Source organism: Syngnathus scovelli, chromosome 11 (assembly GCF_024217435.2).
Source record: "Syngnathus scovelli strain Florida chromosome 11, RoL_Ssco_1.2, whole genome shotgun sequence".
NCBI lineage: Eukaryota > Metazoa > Chordata > Actinopteri > Syngnathiformes > Syngnathidae > Syngnathus > Syngnathus scovelli.
The window spans coordinates 12,287,016-12,305,813 of NC_090857.1; the positions used below are offsets into that span (position 1 = coordinate 12,287,016).

An 18,798-nucleotide genomic window follows, 5' to 3' on the forward strand; every position below is an offset into this window, starting at 1 on the left:
AGGAGGTTGATGCGAGCGAGCGCAGTTGTTTCTATGCCACGCCTTCCGTTTAGGTTTCAGTCCAAAGCCCATCCCTTTTTTTTTTGCCTCTTCCTGACCAATCAGCTTCCTCCAATTCTGGAGATCTTTCAGCCGTTTTGATTCCACTTGTCTTCAAGCATCTTGCGACCATCTTTTGAGAAGAGCTCGTTCCCACTTGTCTTTATTTAGTCAAGGGGCTTCACCAAAACCACTTGCCCCACTTTCACATCTGGAAGTAGGCCAGAGTGATCACAGTTTGGAGACAACAGTCAGCTCTCACTTAACCTCAAGGCCTCCAACGCCCGTGTCAGAAACCGGAGATACGGCACTTTCACTGTCGTATCACAACAAGCGCACGCCATTGTGTGGGATGATGTTGGGGAAAATGACACCCTCTCATTTATGACACACCCAAGAGGATGTATACTGTTTCCAGTTGAAGAAGAGAAAAAAGTTAAATGAGGAAACTTAGGCAGGATCAAATGTAAGAAGACATTGATGACGCATAGAAAAGAATTCAAGACTCCGCCCGCTTGACTACATGGAAAATGTTGATCGTCCCCCAAAGGTGCACTGACACGAACACATATTTCTTTTATTTATTAGGGTGTCTTACCTGCAATTCACCCTCCCCCCCAAAAAAAAGAATATTCTATTGGAAATTATTTGGGCCGCATAGTATATTATTTTTCCAGGAATGATTTTGTCGTACTCTGTGTTTTATGCCTTATTCCGTTCACACACTTTGCTTTTTTTATTTTGATGTTGACCTCTGAAACCGTAAACTTTCCCTTTTGTCTGTGGAGCGCGAGAGGAAACTCAGTCGAAAAGGATTACCTCATTCACTTTTTCCCTAAAGTCAGCAAGCTAGGCTCCACGTACCATCGAACCTAATCATGGTATGGGTAAGCCCCAAATTTTTCCGGCTTCTGTTTCGCTAAAATGCCTCATAGAGCAATTCATAAATTTGGCACACTTGCAAAGTCATTGGTGCTGTCTTGATTCCATCAAATTTATCTGCACTGCAACGTAACTTTACTGCTAATACGGGGAGTTCCACAATGGTGGAGGACGACTAGGAAAGACAGATTTCACTTAATGGTCTCATGGCCAGCAATAAATCTAAAAAAAAAAAAAAATCACTTTCCTGCTGATTCCAGTCTTCCCTCTATGGGTTAGTAGCCACTATTCTGTACTATTGAATTGTCTGTATTTGTAATAGAGGGAGTGTAATGTGGTTGGTGGTGGGGTGGCTGCTTCTCTTCACAGAGTCCAATCCACACAAAGGCAGCCCCCGGCTTCGTGACTGAGACTCCCTGAGGTGCAGACGAGCTGACGGACAGGTGGTATAAAGGCTTTATAACGTGCTGTTCAGTCGGTGGCGACAAGAAGGGGGCTGTCTCGGGGAAAAGGAAGGGCGGTGGATGAAGAAGCCTTTCTTTAGTCTTTATGGGCGTATTATGGGTTACTGATGGAGGGGTGTTGGGGGGCTATCGTGGCAAGGAGCAGCTGGTGCTGAATTCTGTCACTTAACCCACCAACACACGAGAGGGGTGTAAGCCCATGATCAACATCAACTGACGGTATTACCTTCTCCCTCAGTAGCTACTTTACTTCGGTAGGAAATGGCTTCATGATGCATCAATGCGTGAGTCAAGTGCTTAAGCACTCATAATATGGTGGCTCAGGTTTCGGGTTAGAATCTCAACACTTGCCCTACCATGTATGTGCGGGTATACTCTCACATTCCAGAAACAGACATGTGAGGTTCATTGAAGACTCGAAATAGTCCATAGGTGTGAACGTGAGTGTGAATTGTTGTTTTGCAATCAATCCGGGATGTAACCTGCTTCTCACCTAGTTGGTGCAGCTCACCTGCAACCACAAGCATATGAAGTCTGTAAAATGGATGGATGAATGAATGGGCTAGAGAGCTAGAGTTTGGAAATAATAATGCTTGGACCCTCCAGGTGCCGTGCCCGAAAATTTATTTCTAGGATATTTTCCGATTTTTCTGCAATTTATTTCCTCCCACATTTCTCCCAGTTCTCCGTAGAAAACATCCAAGAATATTTATCAGCAATCTACAATGTACAATATGTGGGTGTCAAGTAAACACACAAAATAGTCATTATCAATTTTCAGGTTAAAAAAAAAACAAAAAAAAAACTAATAGATACCATACTAGAAGCATCTGCATGTTTTATAAACAGACATGATGGTGGCTACAGAAAACATACAGTAACTACTGTAGGTGAAACTGAACCAACTGCTCATGTATATGATGTAGCCCCCGTGACCCACATGTGCTAAATGCATAAGTCATCACCTCATCAAGTATTCAAGCGCTGAAATGACATGAGCAAAACAGCCCAACACAGGATTTGCGTTTGAACGCAATCTGACGAAGGAAATAGAAAAAGAAATGAGACACGCCTCGCACGTTGAAACCCGTCCGCCACCGCCGCTTCCCTGCAACGTTACACCTGCAGCTATTGTTCCAAGGTGATTCATTGAAAGCCTTTAATGGGTACTATTAAGAGGCGGTACACATTAAGTAGCTCAATTGTGGCTGTCGTAGCGAGGTGCTGGCCTCTGAAATTGCGTAGCGAGTGTAGAGATGGGCTAATTAGCCTTTAAATGTGTCATTAAGTCATCTAAAACACAGCATCCCTCGGCTATTCATCCGCCACCTTCCACTACATCCTTAACCCTCAAACAGGAAGGCCTTGGCTGTCCGCTCTCCCTCTCATTTGTCCAAATCAATGGAGGCTGTTCAGCCCAGACCCAGGAGGTCAGTGCATTTAAGTACCCAGCTCACACTACAGAGAAGAAAGCCGGGGGGGAAGGATGGGCAAACCCTCTGTTGCCTTGGCAACTGCGCTGCTGCTTCTGCTGCTGCTGTTGCGGGTACACCCATCGGCCCTTGATCCATTATTGGTGTCTGAGGTGATTTATGCCCAAAAGAAAATATTATAGTCTTTGGTGAATGAACACATAAAGGGGACAACTAATTGAAAACTGGATTGTATACAAAGAGTTGGGTGTACCTGGCCACCCATCAACCGTTTCCAGTTATCGTGGTAACAAAAAGGCAGACTCGCCTTTAGGGCGGGGTATACAGTCAATTACTGGCATCAGACACCAGGATCATTTCAGGAAGACAAAAAATATAGTGCGTAAAGTCCTTTATAATTCTTGTTCCCACACTGGGAAAAAAAGGGTGTCATAAACATGTTATTGAGATACTTGGAAACTGTGTATAAAAACAAGCAAAATACATTTCTTTAAAGACCAGTCAAAACTCATCTTCTCCCTTGGCATGACTTGACAAATTCCAGTATGACACATCCGGCATTTCCACAAACAGGCTTATTGTACAAATATAGTGCAAGCTTCTACAGGCTAGCTACTCTGTACTTTATTCAGAAAGACTGCTACATAAATCACTAAAAGAACCTCTCTTAGGCTTACGGTGAACCTGCAATTTGCTCCAAGGAACTATTCAGTTTGTTTACGGATGTAAATATGCATCGAAGTTAAAAAAGCAGTCGCTGGCGAAATGTAAGCGCTTGCAGAAGCTCGCAATGTGATGATGAGGCTGCGGAAGATTAGTTTTGGGTTTCTGGAGGCAGAGGGATTATGGCAGGAAGGCTACGGGAGGGTGTGTAAGGGGGGAGGTGGTCACGTCAGTACGACTCAAGACTCAAATCCCCATCCATTGGCAGGCTTTGGATGGAAATGTCACGTGCCAAAATTCTCGACACATGCTTGAACGTGGCCAGAATACCGAAATAGATGTGGGCTTTCGGGAATGTGTGAGAGTTCAAGACTCTCACATGGAGAGTAATAAAGTACGTTCGATCAGGTCAGGTATAGACAGAAAGAAAAGACAATAGGAAGGTTTAGAAGAGAAAGTGCAAGTTAGACATTTCTGCTGAGATAGACGCATTTCATTAACCCTCCTGTTATGTCCCATTTCGCCGGAACAAAAATAATCTTCCTGGATAAATTCGATCTAAGATGTCAGAAATTATTTACGGTAAACATCATTTACAATGCATTATTCCAAACTACTAAATGTTTCCTGACAATATGAAAAAAAAAGGAAATCTTGCATTGTACATCTTTGGTTTATGACATAATTATAGTCCTCCTGTGGCGATGTAACCAAAACTTGTATGTCCCATGAGTTTGAACTAATCATACGCTAAAGTGACACCAATTAAATCAAGTACAATAAGATTCACACCAAAAAAACTAAATTAAACTTGCATCTCTGTTCCTGTAAAATGGGCCGATTTAACCTGACATAAAAAATGCATTTAAGACATTTATTAAAATTTTAAGCTCCAGATGGGACCTTTTCTAACGCGACAACAACAGCACTAAACCTAAATTCAGGTTACATTGCTGCCATAGGAACAGAACTACACACAAAAAAATTCATTTATTCGTGTTTTTTGTACTTGTGTAACTTTAAACGGTTCAATTTAACAGATCAAAGTCCTATTTGCAGCTGCAGATGGGACTTTCCTAAAATGACGTCAATAAAACATAACACGTATCAGAGATGTTGTGTCTCATCTAATTTGCATGATACAAAGAATCTGCTTCCCAAATGCTTTCCTAATGACGTCAACATTAAGATGTTAGTTGCAGTGAACTCAAATAAGGCAATCGCCAATGGAGATGCTGGCCGCCTTATGCTTGATCGGGCACTGCAAAGTATCCCGCAGCACCTGGAGGTTCTTATGAGGTCAAATACGTTCTTATCAGCACACTAACAGGTTCTGCTTGGACAGGCTCAATTAACCGGCGCTTAGTAGTAGCCCAAGAGCGGGGGCCACACTATCTGTACAAGAAACCGTATCAGCAGAGGCGCACAGGCGACAGACGAGCCGGAATCACAAAAGCTGAATTGCGCCTGTTACTTGGACGGATCGGAAATGGGAAGTTTCTTTTAAGTAAGAATGCTAGGAATTTGGCTGTGTCGCTGTGGGTGAATGACTAGTCACAATAGTCAAACAATTTGGCATTGTAATTGATTAGTAGATTAATTGCTTTTTTACAATGAATTCAGGAACTGATCATTGGTTCAACAACGTCAGCACTGTAAACAAAATCAAGAATTAACCGCTTTGTTATTAGCTCGGGTTTTAGCACCATATAGTATTCATCTAAAGAACACATAACATGAATTGGTGAGGTTTTTTTTGGGTTATCAATACTTCCCTTCAAGAAAGTACATACCAGGAACACTTGAAAATGTTCATTAAATTTGGGATTTTCCGTTCTTGGCGGAGGAGGTCTGTGCTCTGAGTGAGACTCAAGTTTCCTTTTCAATATGCTTTGTTGCACTTTACAAAAGTGACTTATTTGCTAAGGCAACATGACATAATTCTTGGATTGCACATTTCCTGGGTAACACAACAGTGACCTATGCTGACGGATAACAACATTAGTTAAAGGCATGAGTGGAATCATAGCCAGTCATTCACTGGTAGGAAGTCGGCCTGCCTGCTGGCATCGCATACGCACAGATGGAATTAAATCTGCTTTTTGCCAAGCTTTTTTCTGGCATGTTTTCCCTCTCGCTGCCCTTTATTAGAAGCGAGGTACGATACTGTGAATGAGCCGTTGCTAATCACTCGACTACGGAGTGATCCCATTAATCTCACAACTGGGAGAATCGCACTGCCATGCAAGTTCGTCATGAAAATTTCATGAAGGCGTTTGCTTGTGGAACACAACAAGTGTTGTGGAGAGCCCGTCATAAATATATGACAGACTCTTGCCCCGTAAAGACTGAGCTGTGTTGTGTCTGCTCAGAGCACACACATCTGCTGCTCCCGCAGCTCCCGAGACAAAAGAGTGCACGAGGAGCCCCGCAATTACCAGCAATCTGTCGAAAATAGGTCATCGATGTCTACGTTGCACTCCAAACGTACCGCGTCCCCAAAATCGATAGCAAGGCACTATATTTAGTAAGAAGGTCGCAAGGCAGATATATCCAGGCTGACATTGGCGCACGGGCTATGCTGGAGGTTAAGAAGGCTTATTTTAGGAGCACGCGCCTTGAAAAATGTCTTATCCGCAGAGGGTTGCTCCAGAGGCAGATGTCCCCTGTCATCTAAATGTCACATTCTGCTTCAAGTCAAAGTCATAGTGTTCAGTAAAGCAGGGTACAGTAAGCATATTTGCTGTTCACTATTTTCAAATTCACATTTTAGCTGAAAATCTGACCTATTTGAGGTTTTTGTGCCATGAGATCCTGCCAAAGTTTAAAAAGGAAAGTAGTCCAGTTTCAAAAAGTGTGAAGTCTCCACCGAGACAAGCTTTACATATCGAGGAGGAGCTACGGTGGCCTTGGTTATTAGTGGACGTGATGGAGAGTATTCATGAGTTGTATGTGTTCACTTGCGGTGCGATAATTTTTAAAATTCCCAAGATGCAACCGCCCATTCGTGGATGCAGCCGGATCCATCCATCACTAACCTCAAAGAAGGCAAAATCAAAATTACAGTAAAAATTGGTAAGTTAAATACATATAGCACATACGTATAACTCAAACAATCAACTGAAAACTGAAAACAGTAAAGTACGGCCATGTCTGAGTATGCCCTGTTCTACTTCACTGCACCTCTGAATATGTTTGGACCATTGTAGAGGCCCGACTTGTATTTTTTTTCCATGTACATGGTTGGTGCCCACAGATTGCGGTGAACACAAATGAAGTAGCGTAGCCTTTTATGTTAAAAGCTCAACCTTGTCTGTATTCTCCTGTCGTGTCATTACAGATGTGTGCAAACATTCTTCACATGCTTTAATGAGTACCTCCTGTCTTCTGTGAGCTGTTTTTTCCCCTCTACCACTTTTACAATGCAAACCTCCACGGAGTCAAATTATGTCTGGAGAGCTACTGAGCGCTTCACTGTTCGGTTGAGGGGGAGGTGACGGGTGATCTTTAAGGACTCTTCTCTGTTTTTGCACATTCTGTTTCCCTCCGAGCTGGCAGTTTTTTTTTTTTTTTGTTAACTCAAGCCATCATCACTTGGGGGGGGGGGAGGGGGGGAATCCAAGACAAGAGGAAGGAGGCATCAAAACAATCTCATTAATAACCGCGACTAATGTATTCCAGGCAGCTCTCGGAGTTGCAGAGAAGAGATGTTCTTTTAGAGGAGGGGTTCTGGTGTGTGTCGAGGCACGGCTGAATATACACAGACCGAAGCGATGAAACTCTGAGTAGAGACGATTCAGCCTTGCGCTAATCAAGAACACTGGTCTCGGCAGGAAGTGAGTATTTCCCAGGCTTCAGTGGGGGAAATTTGCCCTGAAGAGTTTTGTGAATGATGTTTTGTCAAACCTGGTTGGTTCCTGACCTGAAGCACATCTCCTGATTTTTTTTTTCCACAGTTCCCAGATGTCATAACATGTCTGTAAAATCCCATAGTTAAAATACCTCATTGATCAAGCATTAAGCTCCACTTTTTTATTGCTTGTCTTTCTGAAATCACTCCTTTTAAAGGGGATCAGGCGAGTGAGCGAGCGTTTTGCTTTGATAAAATACTAGCAATGATGTCAAAATGGGCAGGTGTAATTTCTGGCTGTGTAATTTCACTTCATGGGAGGGAAAACAGTCCAGACTTCATATTAACGCGATTAAAATGTCAATTTGCGTAATGTCCGCTTTCATACACTATGGCAAAATCCCTGTATTGCCCTACTTTAAAAGCTTTGAGATGTACAGGAAGTGGTTCAACTTCTTCAGCTTCACCAGAAGATTCGAAAGGGCTTTACAGAATAAACTGTGGGAAAATGGCTGCAATGAAAGCGAAGAGACCTCAACATAGAGGGGGAGCACCTCCCCAAAATTCTACTACAATGTCCTGGTAGGAATAAGAGGACTGAATAGATAAGGATTAGCCTAGCAATTGATGCTACGCCTTTCATCTATCAACATATCCTCTGGATGAACCCGCTTCTTTACACGGGATATAAGAATGGAGAGCAGTGTGGATGCGCAACTTCTTCCTGATAGCTTGCGAATTCCACTGAAGAACGATGTGGACTCATTAGAGGCAGTAATTTATTTGCTTTGCAGTGGGCCAAAGGGAAGTGAAAAAGTTTTAACAGCCAGAAAATTCGGTAAGTAGTGCATTTATAAAGCCAAGCTGTCCCCCGTAGCGATGGAAAACCATCGCACCGCCCCCCTCAACACCGATCACCAGCGCCGCCACCATCTGCCCCTGAAAACACACTTCCACAATTAAATCAGGTCACTGGAGCCAAGCTTGTTGTCCTGTTCAGCATCAAGTGCGCTCATCTTGCTCAACCACTGAGGAAAATGAGTGCAGCTGACACAAAGCAGCAGTGTGTGAGAATATTTGCCATTGCAAAACAATAAGACAATTGATGACTGTGTTGAACAGATGTCTTCAAAACAAGCTAGAATCTGAAGAGGCAGAAAACGTCATTTTAGAGGGAATTCGGTCAAGTTTGATGCTGCCCACAAAAGGATTCATGATTGAAAATACAGAACAAATTTAACATTTATGATTGCTGACCTGGCTGTTTTTTTTAGACGATTGCTGAGGAAAAAGAATATATACTTTATTATTTATTTTATATGTCTGACAATTGGGCCTTTGATGACTTTGATCGAATGTGTTGGTGATTTAATATAGTAGCCATAAAGTACAGTTGAGGTCCTGCAACAGCATCTGACATCTGGAATGTGAAAAATATATTGACCAAAGTACAGAAAACAAGGAATATATCAGATTAGAAACGTGTGAAGGGAAATGTGATGAGTTGGCTTGAAGTTTCTATGGCGTACAATTCGGAACGGCCCCGAGTTGGCGGCTGGAGAGTCTGTCTCCAGCCCATCTGGACCTCAGCACCGAGAAGACTATGAAAACTCTGTCAAGAGACACCACGACGAAAAATAAACTCAAAGTGAACAAAGAGTCAAAATGTATTGGTGGTGTGGCTTTCATGACGAATAGAAGTGTCGCTGTAAGGTCCAGAAAGACAGCCAAATTGGATCAAGACAATCTGGTGCGTAGAGAATCTCACAATGCATAGATACTACATATCGAAGGATAAACAAAACCATTGAAATACAAACCCGATGGTCACATTGTGTACTGCAGTTCAGTTTGGGTGGTGGTAAAAGGCATTTTGAAACTGCCAAGTCCGGGAATATGGAAAAAACAGCTCATAGTTCTGTTGAAAAGTTTAACTAGTTTTTAAATCTTGAAATCAGTAACCAGCCCATGATATATGCCTGGATAAGCAGTCACATGCTTTTGTGCTGAATGCACATCCTCTTGCTAAAGCCCAAGTAGGACGAAAAGGCTCAAGGTTTAGGAACTCCAAGTTGTAATTTAGTTTTGGTTAGATGAGATCACTTTTGGGTTGGCCAAATTGCTGAGACATCAGGAATCCATCCGATCAAGGGTCATCAACTGTTACCGCCATGACGCCGCACAACTAATAAATTGTCACTGATTATTAAATAGTCAGGAAGGAAGGGAGGGGGGGAGCTTCGCAATTGGCGCCTTGTACACTCGGTTTTACTCAAGAGGCTTTCCATCTTAACCATTGCTCCCTATCTTTGATCCAAACACATGCTTTATCAATCAGCCTCTCCGAGTCGACAGGGAGGCATGAATTCTTTGACCAGACCGGAGTCCCGGACCTCTGAGAGAGTAAACGGGGATGTTTGGACTAAATCCCGGCTGTGTTGCAGATGCGCATATGGAATAGAATAGTTGTCATGATGACCTGTCCAGGCTTCGCCAAGCCGAACCATCACTTCTCTGACTTGTCACTTTGTTATTCTCCCTTTCGCAAACACCAACCAGACTGTCCGATGTTATCAGGCATCCTGATTCTTGGGTCCAGAAGGGCGTCTGGGGGCTGGAAGTGAAGCCTCTTCAGCAAACAAGATGAGTGATGACGTGTAAAAGGATGTGCTCTTGAAACCCGAGATGTAAAAGATGGTGCGGGGATAACGTGTGACTGGGAGGGTGAGTCTCGCTCTGCTTTATGGAGCAGAACACGACATTTGTGTGCAGCAACATGTGGAAGATGTTAAGGGGGGCTTAACGGGCCATGATCTTTTGGACCGGGGAGGGCGGGGGCGATTCTCGGGGACGACAGGCCACGTTATCATATCAACGTGTGATGGATGGGCCGTGAAACAGAGCATGATGAAGTATACGTGCACGGGTATAAAACGTTACGCTGCACGTACTGTAGCTGCATATGGCGGTGCACATGTGCACCGCAAAGGGATTTTCTGCACTCACGTTAAGTTAAAGGATTGGCCTTTTCGTCTTCCCTTATTCTCGCGTGCTGTCAAGCTCAGTATGGATGTGTGCGGGATGCAGAACAGACAGTGAAAGACTGACGGACAGGAAAAAAAAGAGAAAAAAAAACACCTGGCCATGCTGAAATTTCATCAGAGATGAGTGAAAGAAAGCAAGGGAATAATTCCAGGAGCCTCTGTGGACACAAAGACATAGCTAACCGCTTTGCCTGCTCTCACTCAAGCGTCCAACGACGCCGGTTTTAGTTCGGTCGTGTCACCAAAAAGATGCCGAGCCAAAGTTTATTACCCGCTCCGGCATTTTCGAGAAAAACCCTGGCACCGATGAGCATCCGCTTAGACGCTTCTTTGTATTCTTCACATGCAACTGAACAAACCCAAACAGCAGCTGAAGCGTAGATAATGCCACCATAACACAATGCTGTGTGAAGTTGGGTTCTTCTACTCCATTTTTTGTCGTGCGGGTCCTCATTAGGGTCACGGGTGAGCTGGAGGATATCCCAGCTGGCTTTTGGCAAGACAAGTGGGGTTGGACTGCTCGCCAATCAATCACAGGGAACACCTATGGGCAATTTTACATCTTTCATGAACCTAACGTGCATCACTACTCCATCTTGAACAATATTAATTCCAAAAACACAATATGAGTTTTGATACAAGAGCGAGACACACTTTTGCTTGCTCAGAGATTCAGCTTTGTTTCATTTACTATCTGCTATCAAGAAACTAATATACTAAAGTTACTGTACAAGTAGGCCCAAGATTTGCCTGGCTAGAATTAAATCCCAAATGTACACAGTAAGAGATTTGCTGCGTCAATCTAGATAATCCAAAAATCATATAATCAGTTTTGCTATTTCGAGAAGGTGTCTCACTCTCACATCTTTTCCAGTGTTGGAATGACAGCAGCAACACCTGCACTCCAACAGCAGTATGGCAGCGGGGTCACACCCTCTCCTACGATCCGAATACAAACACTGGCTGGCAGATGGTGCGCAAAGCCTTCAGCAGCCAAGACGAATGTTGGCTTGCCGTCGAGCTGCACTCACGCAGGCATGCACGTACACACTACATGCTAATGGAAAGCAACCGGTTAAAATGATGCTGAAATAAACAGAACAAATCTCACATAAGTGTCTTTGTTTTACCAACTCAAAGAATTTCAGACAGAATTTACCAATCATACACTGGTGGATGACTCCTTTTAAACATCAGAATGATTTGAAAAATTTGCATTGAGGAATTCTTTCATCTTATTGAAAAAAAAAAGTCCTGCAGGGGTGTGTTTCATTTGCATTTTGGCATCTCTCAACACAAAAGACAATCATCCAGTAATCGGCGTGGTTATCTTGCAACCCCCAAAAGTCCTCCATGTGTGCTGTTAGTCGATTAGAGGCGCCATTATAAGACAGCGGCACCCAGGGAAATAAAGGACGCCGTGTGGAATTGCGAAGGCTGCTGCGTTGATTCCTTCCTTTGAATCCACTCCAGATGGAGCAATTTCAATAATTGGGATTCCGATGGCAAATTAGAGGCGCTTATTAACAGCCTGCAACTCCTCTTTTACATATTAACATGTTTAATTCAAACGACCATTTTGAACGCCATTACATTGATTCTCTTTCTCAATTGTGCAGGTGTATCTTTTAATCTCAGTTTGGTTCAAAATAATCTATGACCCACGCTATTCCTTCCAAAATGAAATGATGGCCTCGACATATCGCTGTACCCCGCACAGATTAAAAAAACATGTGCCAGTGTAGCAAATCAACGTATAACATACAAACAACATCCTATGTGGTTGACAGTCAGCCCTGTTTCCCCCCCACCGCTTTGGAAGGGACCTCATACCTTAGAAACACATTTAAATAATAAAAATGTGTGCCATTTCGGCATCCATGCGGGTTGTTTCATGTGTTCTGCTCTCGGATCCAGTCATAAAAACAGAAATGGGTACTTGAATCAGCAGTGCAAATCCAAATTTGGAGGATTAGAGATTTTAGCTGTTCATTCCGCAGATGAGTAATGATTGATTTTGTGGTCATTTTTTAATGTTTACTGCTGCTGCAGAAGAAGGAAGGAAAGAAGGAAAGGAGAAAGGAAGGAAGATTGCATCAAATCTTGCTTGTACGGCAAGCCACGTAGACTGACACTAACTCTCTGGACCCTGGAACTCACAATAGCTGGGACTGAGATTCTCAGATTACATTGGGGGAAAGCACACATGGGCATTGTTAGGTTTGCAATTCCCTCCGCTCCTTGAGCATGGCTGTCTTGATACTGGTGCGAAGGGAACACTCATGGTTGTAGAGAGCGAGAGAAAGAAAGAGCGGCGAGGGCAAACACAAGCCCATGTGTCCATGCAACGCGCCGTGCCCTGGAGGCCGGCGGGGGAAATAAGATCTGCCTTTTTCAGCGCCATCTTTGCCCCTGAAAGCCGCCGCTGTGGTTCCTCTACTCCGAGGAGGAAATCTAATCTCACTTGTAAGGCAATCATGAGGGAAGGTCCCGGCAATTTGTTGTAAGCACCCCACCTTGTATATCAATGTTTTGACAGATTTCCCGACAACATAATTATTTTCCAACGATCCAGCTGAGACTTTAATTGTAACACACATAATTGTACGTTAAGCTGCGGCAATGTCAGGACAAAGCGCCGGCTGCTGGAGTTATAAATATTACAGTACAAATAGTCACTTTCATCTGGGCGGCTTTGTGCGGTCGTTGTGGCTCCGTAATCCGGCTATGAAAGAGGATCTCTCTGGAGTCCTGTGCGTGCACCTCTCTCAAATCAATTCATTATGCCGCAATATTCGGCGGGCACGGCACATCTCAAAGGGATCAATTCATTACGCAGAATGCTGCAGTTGAAGAGGCGGTGGCCGACCGCAGTTTGAAGAGGCGAGATCGGCTTTCGGGATGTCGGGGAAGACGGTGGAGCGCGGTGTGGCGGGCGCAAGAAAAAACAGGGAACACTTAGCATTGGAGATCCGTCCCGGCCTTGCGCGAAGGCTCATGACTTTTGTATATAGGCATTACATCCATCTCTGCTCAGGCCGGTCGCACTCGCAGATAATGGATTTTTTCTCATGAAGCTTTAATCAAGTAGGGCGTTATGTGAGTGCGAAGACAGGGTGATGGCGAGGATAGTCAAAGTACGTTGGTGTAAGCGATATCTGTCAAGTGGTGTCAGTTTGCTTAAGCGGAGCACACATACAACAATGGCCGAAAGTGAGTCTTGTGCCCCATTTCCGTCAAGAAAAAAAAAAAGCATTCCGGCACGTATTACGTTTGAGGAGGGACTTGGTATGTATATACATACATGCCATGAAAAAACAGTAAAGTGCCACTACATAGCCTGGAACTCAGATGTAATTTTAGACAGATTCCTGGTTTTCCTTCAGAGTGAGCAAGAATTTGCGTATTCAGGGTTGCGGCTTCCCGCACTCACCTTATAGGTACTCAAATGCCTGACAAAGACACAATTATCGGATGTCTCTAAAAAGCTTATTCTTAACCATTATCCTCTGGTGTGCGATCTGATGATCTGCCAGGAAAACAATTGGGGCTGTCAAGTGTTAAAAATGTTCAATAATTGTGATGGGACATCAATTGCGACTGGTAGAGTGAAAGTTACTTTCAACACGAAGGAGTGAAGGCATCGAGTTCCAGGATTTTGACTGATGTTGCAGCCTCCCAGGATCACATCATGTGGGGTAAAGGTTTTCTCAGAAAATAAAGTGTAGGTATTATGAGCCTCTGTGTAAAATAAATAAATAAATAAATAATCATTAAATAAAAAATAAAAAAATAAAAAAACAGACTTAATTAGACCTTTCAATTAAAATCAGAGTATTGGATGTGTCTAAAAAAAAAACTGTCGAGTGATTGTGTTGTGGTGTCGATTGTGTTCAGACTAATTTTCCTCCCCGATCTGCAAAGGCTGACAATCAAAACTGTTCAACGATGGCAAATCGTTTTATGTATGGTGCCTTAAAACAAAATGATGGCTAATTAGGAAATGACTTGATTTCCATTCATGGTCATACGACAGATATTTGGCTTTCGGAAGGAGACGATTGTTGATGGCAATAATTTTATGCTTGAGGACACAATCCACCATAAGAGTAGTAAGCCCACGCTTATGTCCATGTGATGTTTAGGGTCTCACATTTTGAGGATCATAATGCGTGTAACCCAGTGGAGTGTGAACTCTGCTGATTGAGCGTGTTCAGAATTGCGAGGATACCAAATTGGATCAACGTGTTGTCTCTGCTGAGTGGAAAACAATTACTTGTATAATCCAATTTAGTACCACAAGAGCAGCGTGAAAAAAACGCAACTCCAGAGACGTTGAGATATGCAACATGGAGTGACTTACACGGAGGTCACAAAAAACAAGCAGACGGGCGTAATTACGCCGAGATGCCGACTCATTGCGGCGGAGCAGATTGAGTATCCTCATGTGTGCCCGGTATTGGCCCGCACTCCTCCAAAAGCTTGTCGCTGTTAGCATAGCAGTCAGGGGATTACACAGTTTAGTGGCGCTACTGCTATAAATCATCTCTGACACTAAATTGTATGTTATCCAGTTACTATGGGTGTTACGGTAAAATCTTAAAACGGTGGTTTAGTACCAGCCAGAATTCTTCTACGGAAATTTTTCCGATATACGGAAACAGATTTAAGGACTTTTTGAATGAAATATTGAAATGTTTATGATAGGAGGTGGCTCAGTTTAACTAACATCATAATCATGCTGAATGATGTCAAAAGCATGTGCTAACCATAATGACGACTGACACACACACATGCACACATGCATACACACACACATTGGGGGATGTGTTGCAATTACAGGGCAGGAACACAGTCATCATGAGTGCAGGTGGGTGGTTTTTCAAGATGGCCGGAAGGCATGCGGATGACACGCCGTCATGCTGTTTCCAACCAGCGAGGCCTCATGGCGAGTTAAACAGCACCCGCCGCGGTGGATAGGATGGGACGCAAACTGGTTACATCGACGTTTTCAGACGTCCAATCGATGCGCCTATGAGAGGGCTTCCAGTAGGGAAGGGAAAATGAAGGCCATTTGAAGAGGTAGCGTTTTTGTTGGCAATGATGGAGGGAGATCAGATGTTAAATGTGCTACCTGGGTTTGTACAATAGCTTTAAAAGATTTAGAGTGCAAAGGATTGTTTTTGCAGTGTACATTCTTTTTGTTGACATTACATCACTTGTATTATTTTGCCTTAACTAAATTGTTAGACTAAATCCTACAAATGTGCGTGAGGAGCCCATTTTGTGTGTCACCAAACACGGCTTAGTTGGCCATAAATTTAAATCAAACTCATTTCAGATCACATAGCATGTGAAATGAAACATTCCATTTGGTGGAATACAGGCTTTGCGGTAAAGATAAAAATCTTGATGACGAGTGATTCAAGTCAATACTGCAAAGCTGCTTTCCACCAAATGGTTGAGTTCATTTCAGTTAAGCTGGCGCCAGTTTGGAAGGCTAAAAGTCTGATCTGGCTTGTGTTTGCAGCAGGGTGTGGCTACAGTATGTCAGAAACCTGGTGTCAACGATCAATCAACAGACTGAGGAGCAAATCTAGCTCTACCCACTTTGGTTTCCCGTCTTCTGAACTACTATTCAATTTTCAGGTTAATGAATAATGACTGATATTCGATTAATCGTTTGGAGGCCTTGTTAGAGGACTTGTTGAGTCATAGTTATACCAGCTCAGTGGCCTAGTAGTAGAGTGTCCGCCCTGAGACTGGAAGGTTGTGGGTTCAAACCCCTGCCGGGTCATACCAAAGACTATAAAAATGGGACCCATTGCTTCCCTGCTTGGCACTCAGCATTAAGGGTTGGAATTGGGGGGTTAGATCACCAAATGATTCCCGAGCGCGGCACTGCTGCTGCTCACTGCTCCCCTCTCCCCTAGGGGATGGATCAAAATCACACGGGGATGGGTTAAATGCAGAGGACAAATTTCACCACACCCAGATGTGTATGTGATGATCATTGGGACTTTAACTTTTTTAACTTTATATTTGGTCTATGGAATATGAATCAAGCAGGTAACTCCTCCTATTTTTACCTGAAAATTTACTTTTCCCCCCAACATACAAAAAACAGAATTTTCATTTTACGTAAGCCCGATTCATCCAATAACAACTCTAAAACTACCAGACAATAAAAACATGGGCTTGAAGACAGAACAAAAAGAGACGTACCTCGACACACGGTACCGTTTTGCGCCGCCTCGTTGCCAGCCTTGCACATGCAGCGTCCGATGGGTACCATCCATTCGCCGTCACCGTTGCAATACAGCTTGATGGGCACGTCCACCTCCTCCGCGTTGGGGATGCAAACCCCCCGCGCCGCCACCAGCGAGGTGCTCTCCGCCCCGGACAAGGTCTCTTGGAATAACGCCCCGTTGGTGATGATGCGAGCACACTTTCGGTAGAAGACCCGGACGGCTATGAGGGACATGCAGCCGCCGTAGTCCTGGAAGGCCAGGTAGAAGCCGTTTCTTGACACGGGGCCGAAGCTGCGGACCTCGGTGTTGATCTTCATCACTCTCCCGCCGAGGTCCACCTGGGAGAAACTTTCGTCGGCCGCTATGGTGTCCACCTTGATCCAGGGGTTCTCCATCCAGGCCGGAGAGGTCCTGGTCGCCGTGTCAGCGTCTGACTCATAGTAGTAGAGGTTGAACGTCTCTTTGCAGGAGCCGGGAACATTGGGGATGCTGCTGCAGTCCCTGACGGAGAACTTCATCTCCACGTGAATTCTCTGCGCGCCGCGCCGCCGGATGTATTTAGTGCGCACCCAGTTGTTTTGGTTGTTGTCGAAAACGTTGCACACCTGGTAGGTGCGAATGGTGTTCATGTTTTCGTCATAGCCACTCACCTCCTCCCACTGTCGGAGAAACACAGAGTCGTCATTAGCTTGTTCTTTCTTGAGTTCCGGCCAACAAAGATTGGCTGTATTTGATTGTATGGTTGTTTAATGACTTTGGTAATATCAGACTCAATATAAGTGATAAAATGCATGTTTTATTGACTGAAGTATTATCTTATATTATAATCAGTAATTCAATAAACAACCGTAACAATTAAACACAGTTTATTTATTTGTGAGTGAACAAATTCATCCAATTCAGCAGGGAATGAAAAAAATAAATAAATCACAGCCGCCACTGGAGAGAAGTAGAAGGTCGACATGGTTCTCATTTGGAACAAACAGTAATAAACCTCCGTCGGTTTCTGTTTTCCACCCAAAATGTGTTTGTTGCCGTGCGCACTTTGAAAAAATGTAATTATCCGCGCGTAATCAGCTTAAGGCGACATTGTGATTAAATTGATTACACAGTGCAAAGAAACATCACATCTCTTAGTTAAAGAGATTCCACCCAAAGAGGAACAAAATGAGAAACAGCTTTTTTTTTTCTTTTTTCTCAGCATGTGTTTTTTGAGCCCGGAGGTCCTGTTGGTACGCTTTGAAACTTGCGCCCATTTAATTTGATCAAGCTGATAAGGTCATTTTCAACACTGAATATATAAACAAGAAAACAAGAGGAGCGTGAGGACCTCAAGAGATGCAGATACTGTAGATTCTTAGCTTAGCGTGAAGCATGTTATTCTTTAGATACAGATATCAGTCACGATTGGAACCCTGAACTTCTTTACAATCATAATATCCAGTATTGTATTGTGCTGCCCATTTAATTAAAAATATAGTCATAATTGTATGGACTCATTAAAGTTCCCATGCGAGTGTGACAATGCATCGTCTATCTGTATCAATGTTGAACTTGATTGCATCAACTTTCCATATATTGTGGATTAATTTTGTCTTAGTTTTAATTGCACATACGCAAAAGAAATTAATCCATTTTTTCCCCTTATCGGGTATTTTAAGCATCTCACGAAAGCGCTCACTGCACAAGTAATTGCACTGCAGTGACAACAAGAGGTACGTTATTCTATTTCAAGAACACACAGACCAGGAGAAAAAGACAATACATGACAGATGGCCAATTCATTTGTATTTCCACTCGCTGTTAACTTTTTCGCCAAGTAAATTTGCACTGATGTCATGATCCGTGTCTCGCTTATCCACAAACATTGGCGGAAATGTGTGGCTGATAACGTTTACAGATCAAATGCAACCTCCTGCTTCATTTTTTTTTTTTTTTTATAGTATGCCGGGCAGTGTTAACAGCGCGTATCATTTTAGCTCTTGTTGAAGGACTGTGATTTGTTGTATTGGGCGGTAAAGTTGTCAGTTCTTAATTATACTTGCTTTTTTTCAATCAAAGTGTTCACTGAAGCTTGAGCGTGACTTGAACCCTTCTGTTATTCTGCATGTTAAATGGAGTCACTGTATAAGCAGATTTTGGGGATACATAAATTCTTTTTCTTGATTTAAC

At 43.3% G+C, this 18,798-nt stretch overlaps 1 protein-coding gene across 4 annotated transcripts in view; it reads right to left on the reverse strand.

The window, feature by feature from the left end:
• Nucleotides 1-18,798, reverse strand: part of ephb2b (eph receptor B2b) — a 96,588-nt gene that overhangs the window by 27,671 nt on the left and 50,119 nt on the right. For all 4 annotated transcript variants that reach the window (XM_049733440.2, XM_049733438.2, XM_049733441.1 and 1 more), the window contains exon 4: nucleotides 16,601-17,285. In XM_049733440.2, the coding sequence (XP_049589397.1) occupies nucleotides 16,601-17,285 (685 nt within the window). The remainder of the gene's footprint in view (nucleotides 1-16,600; nucleotides 17,286-18,798) is intronic.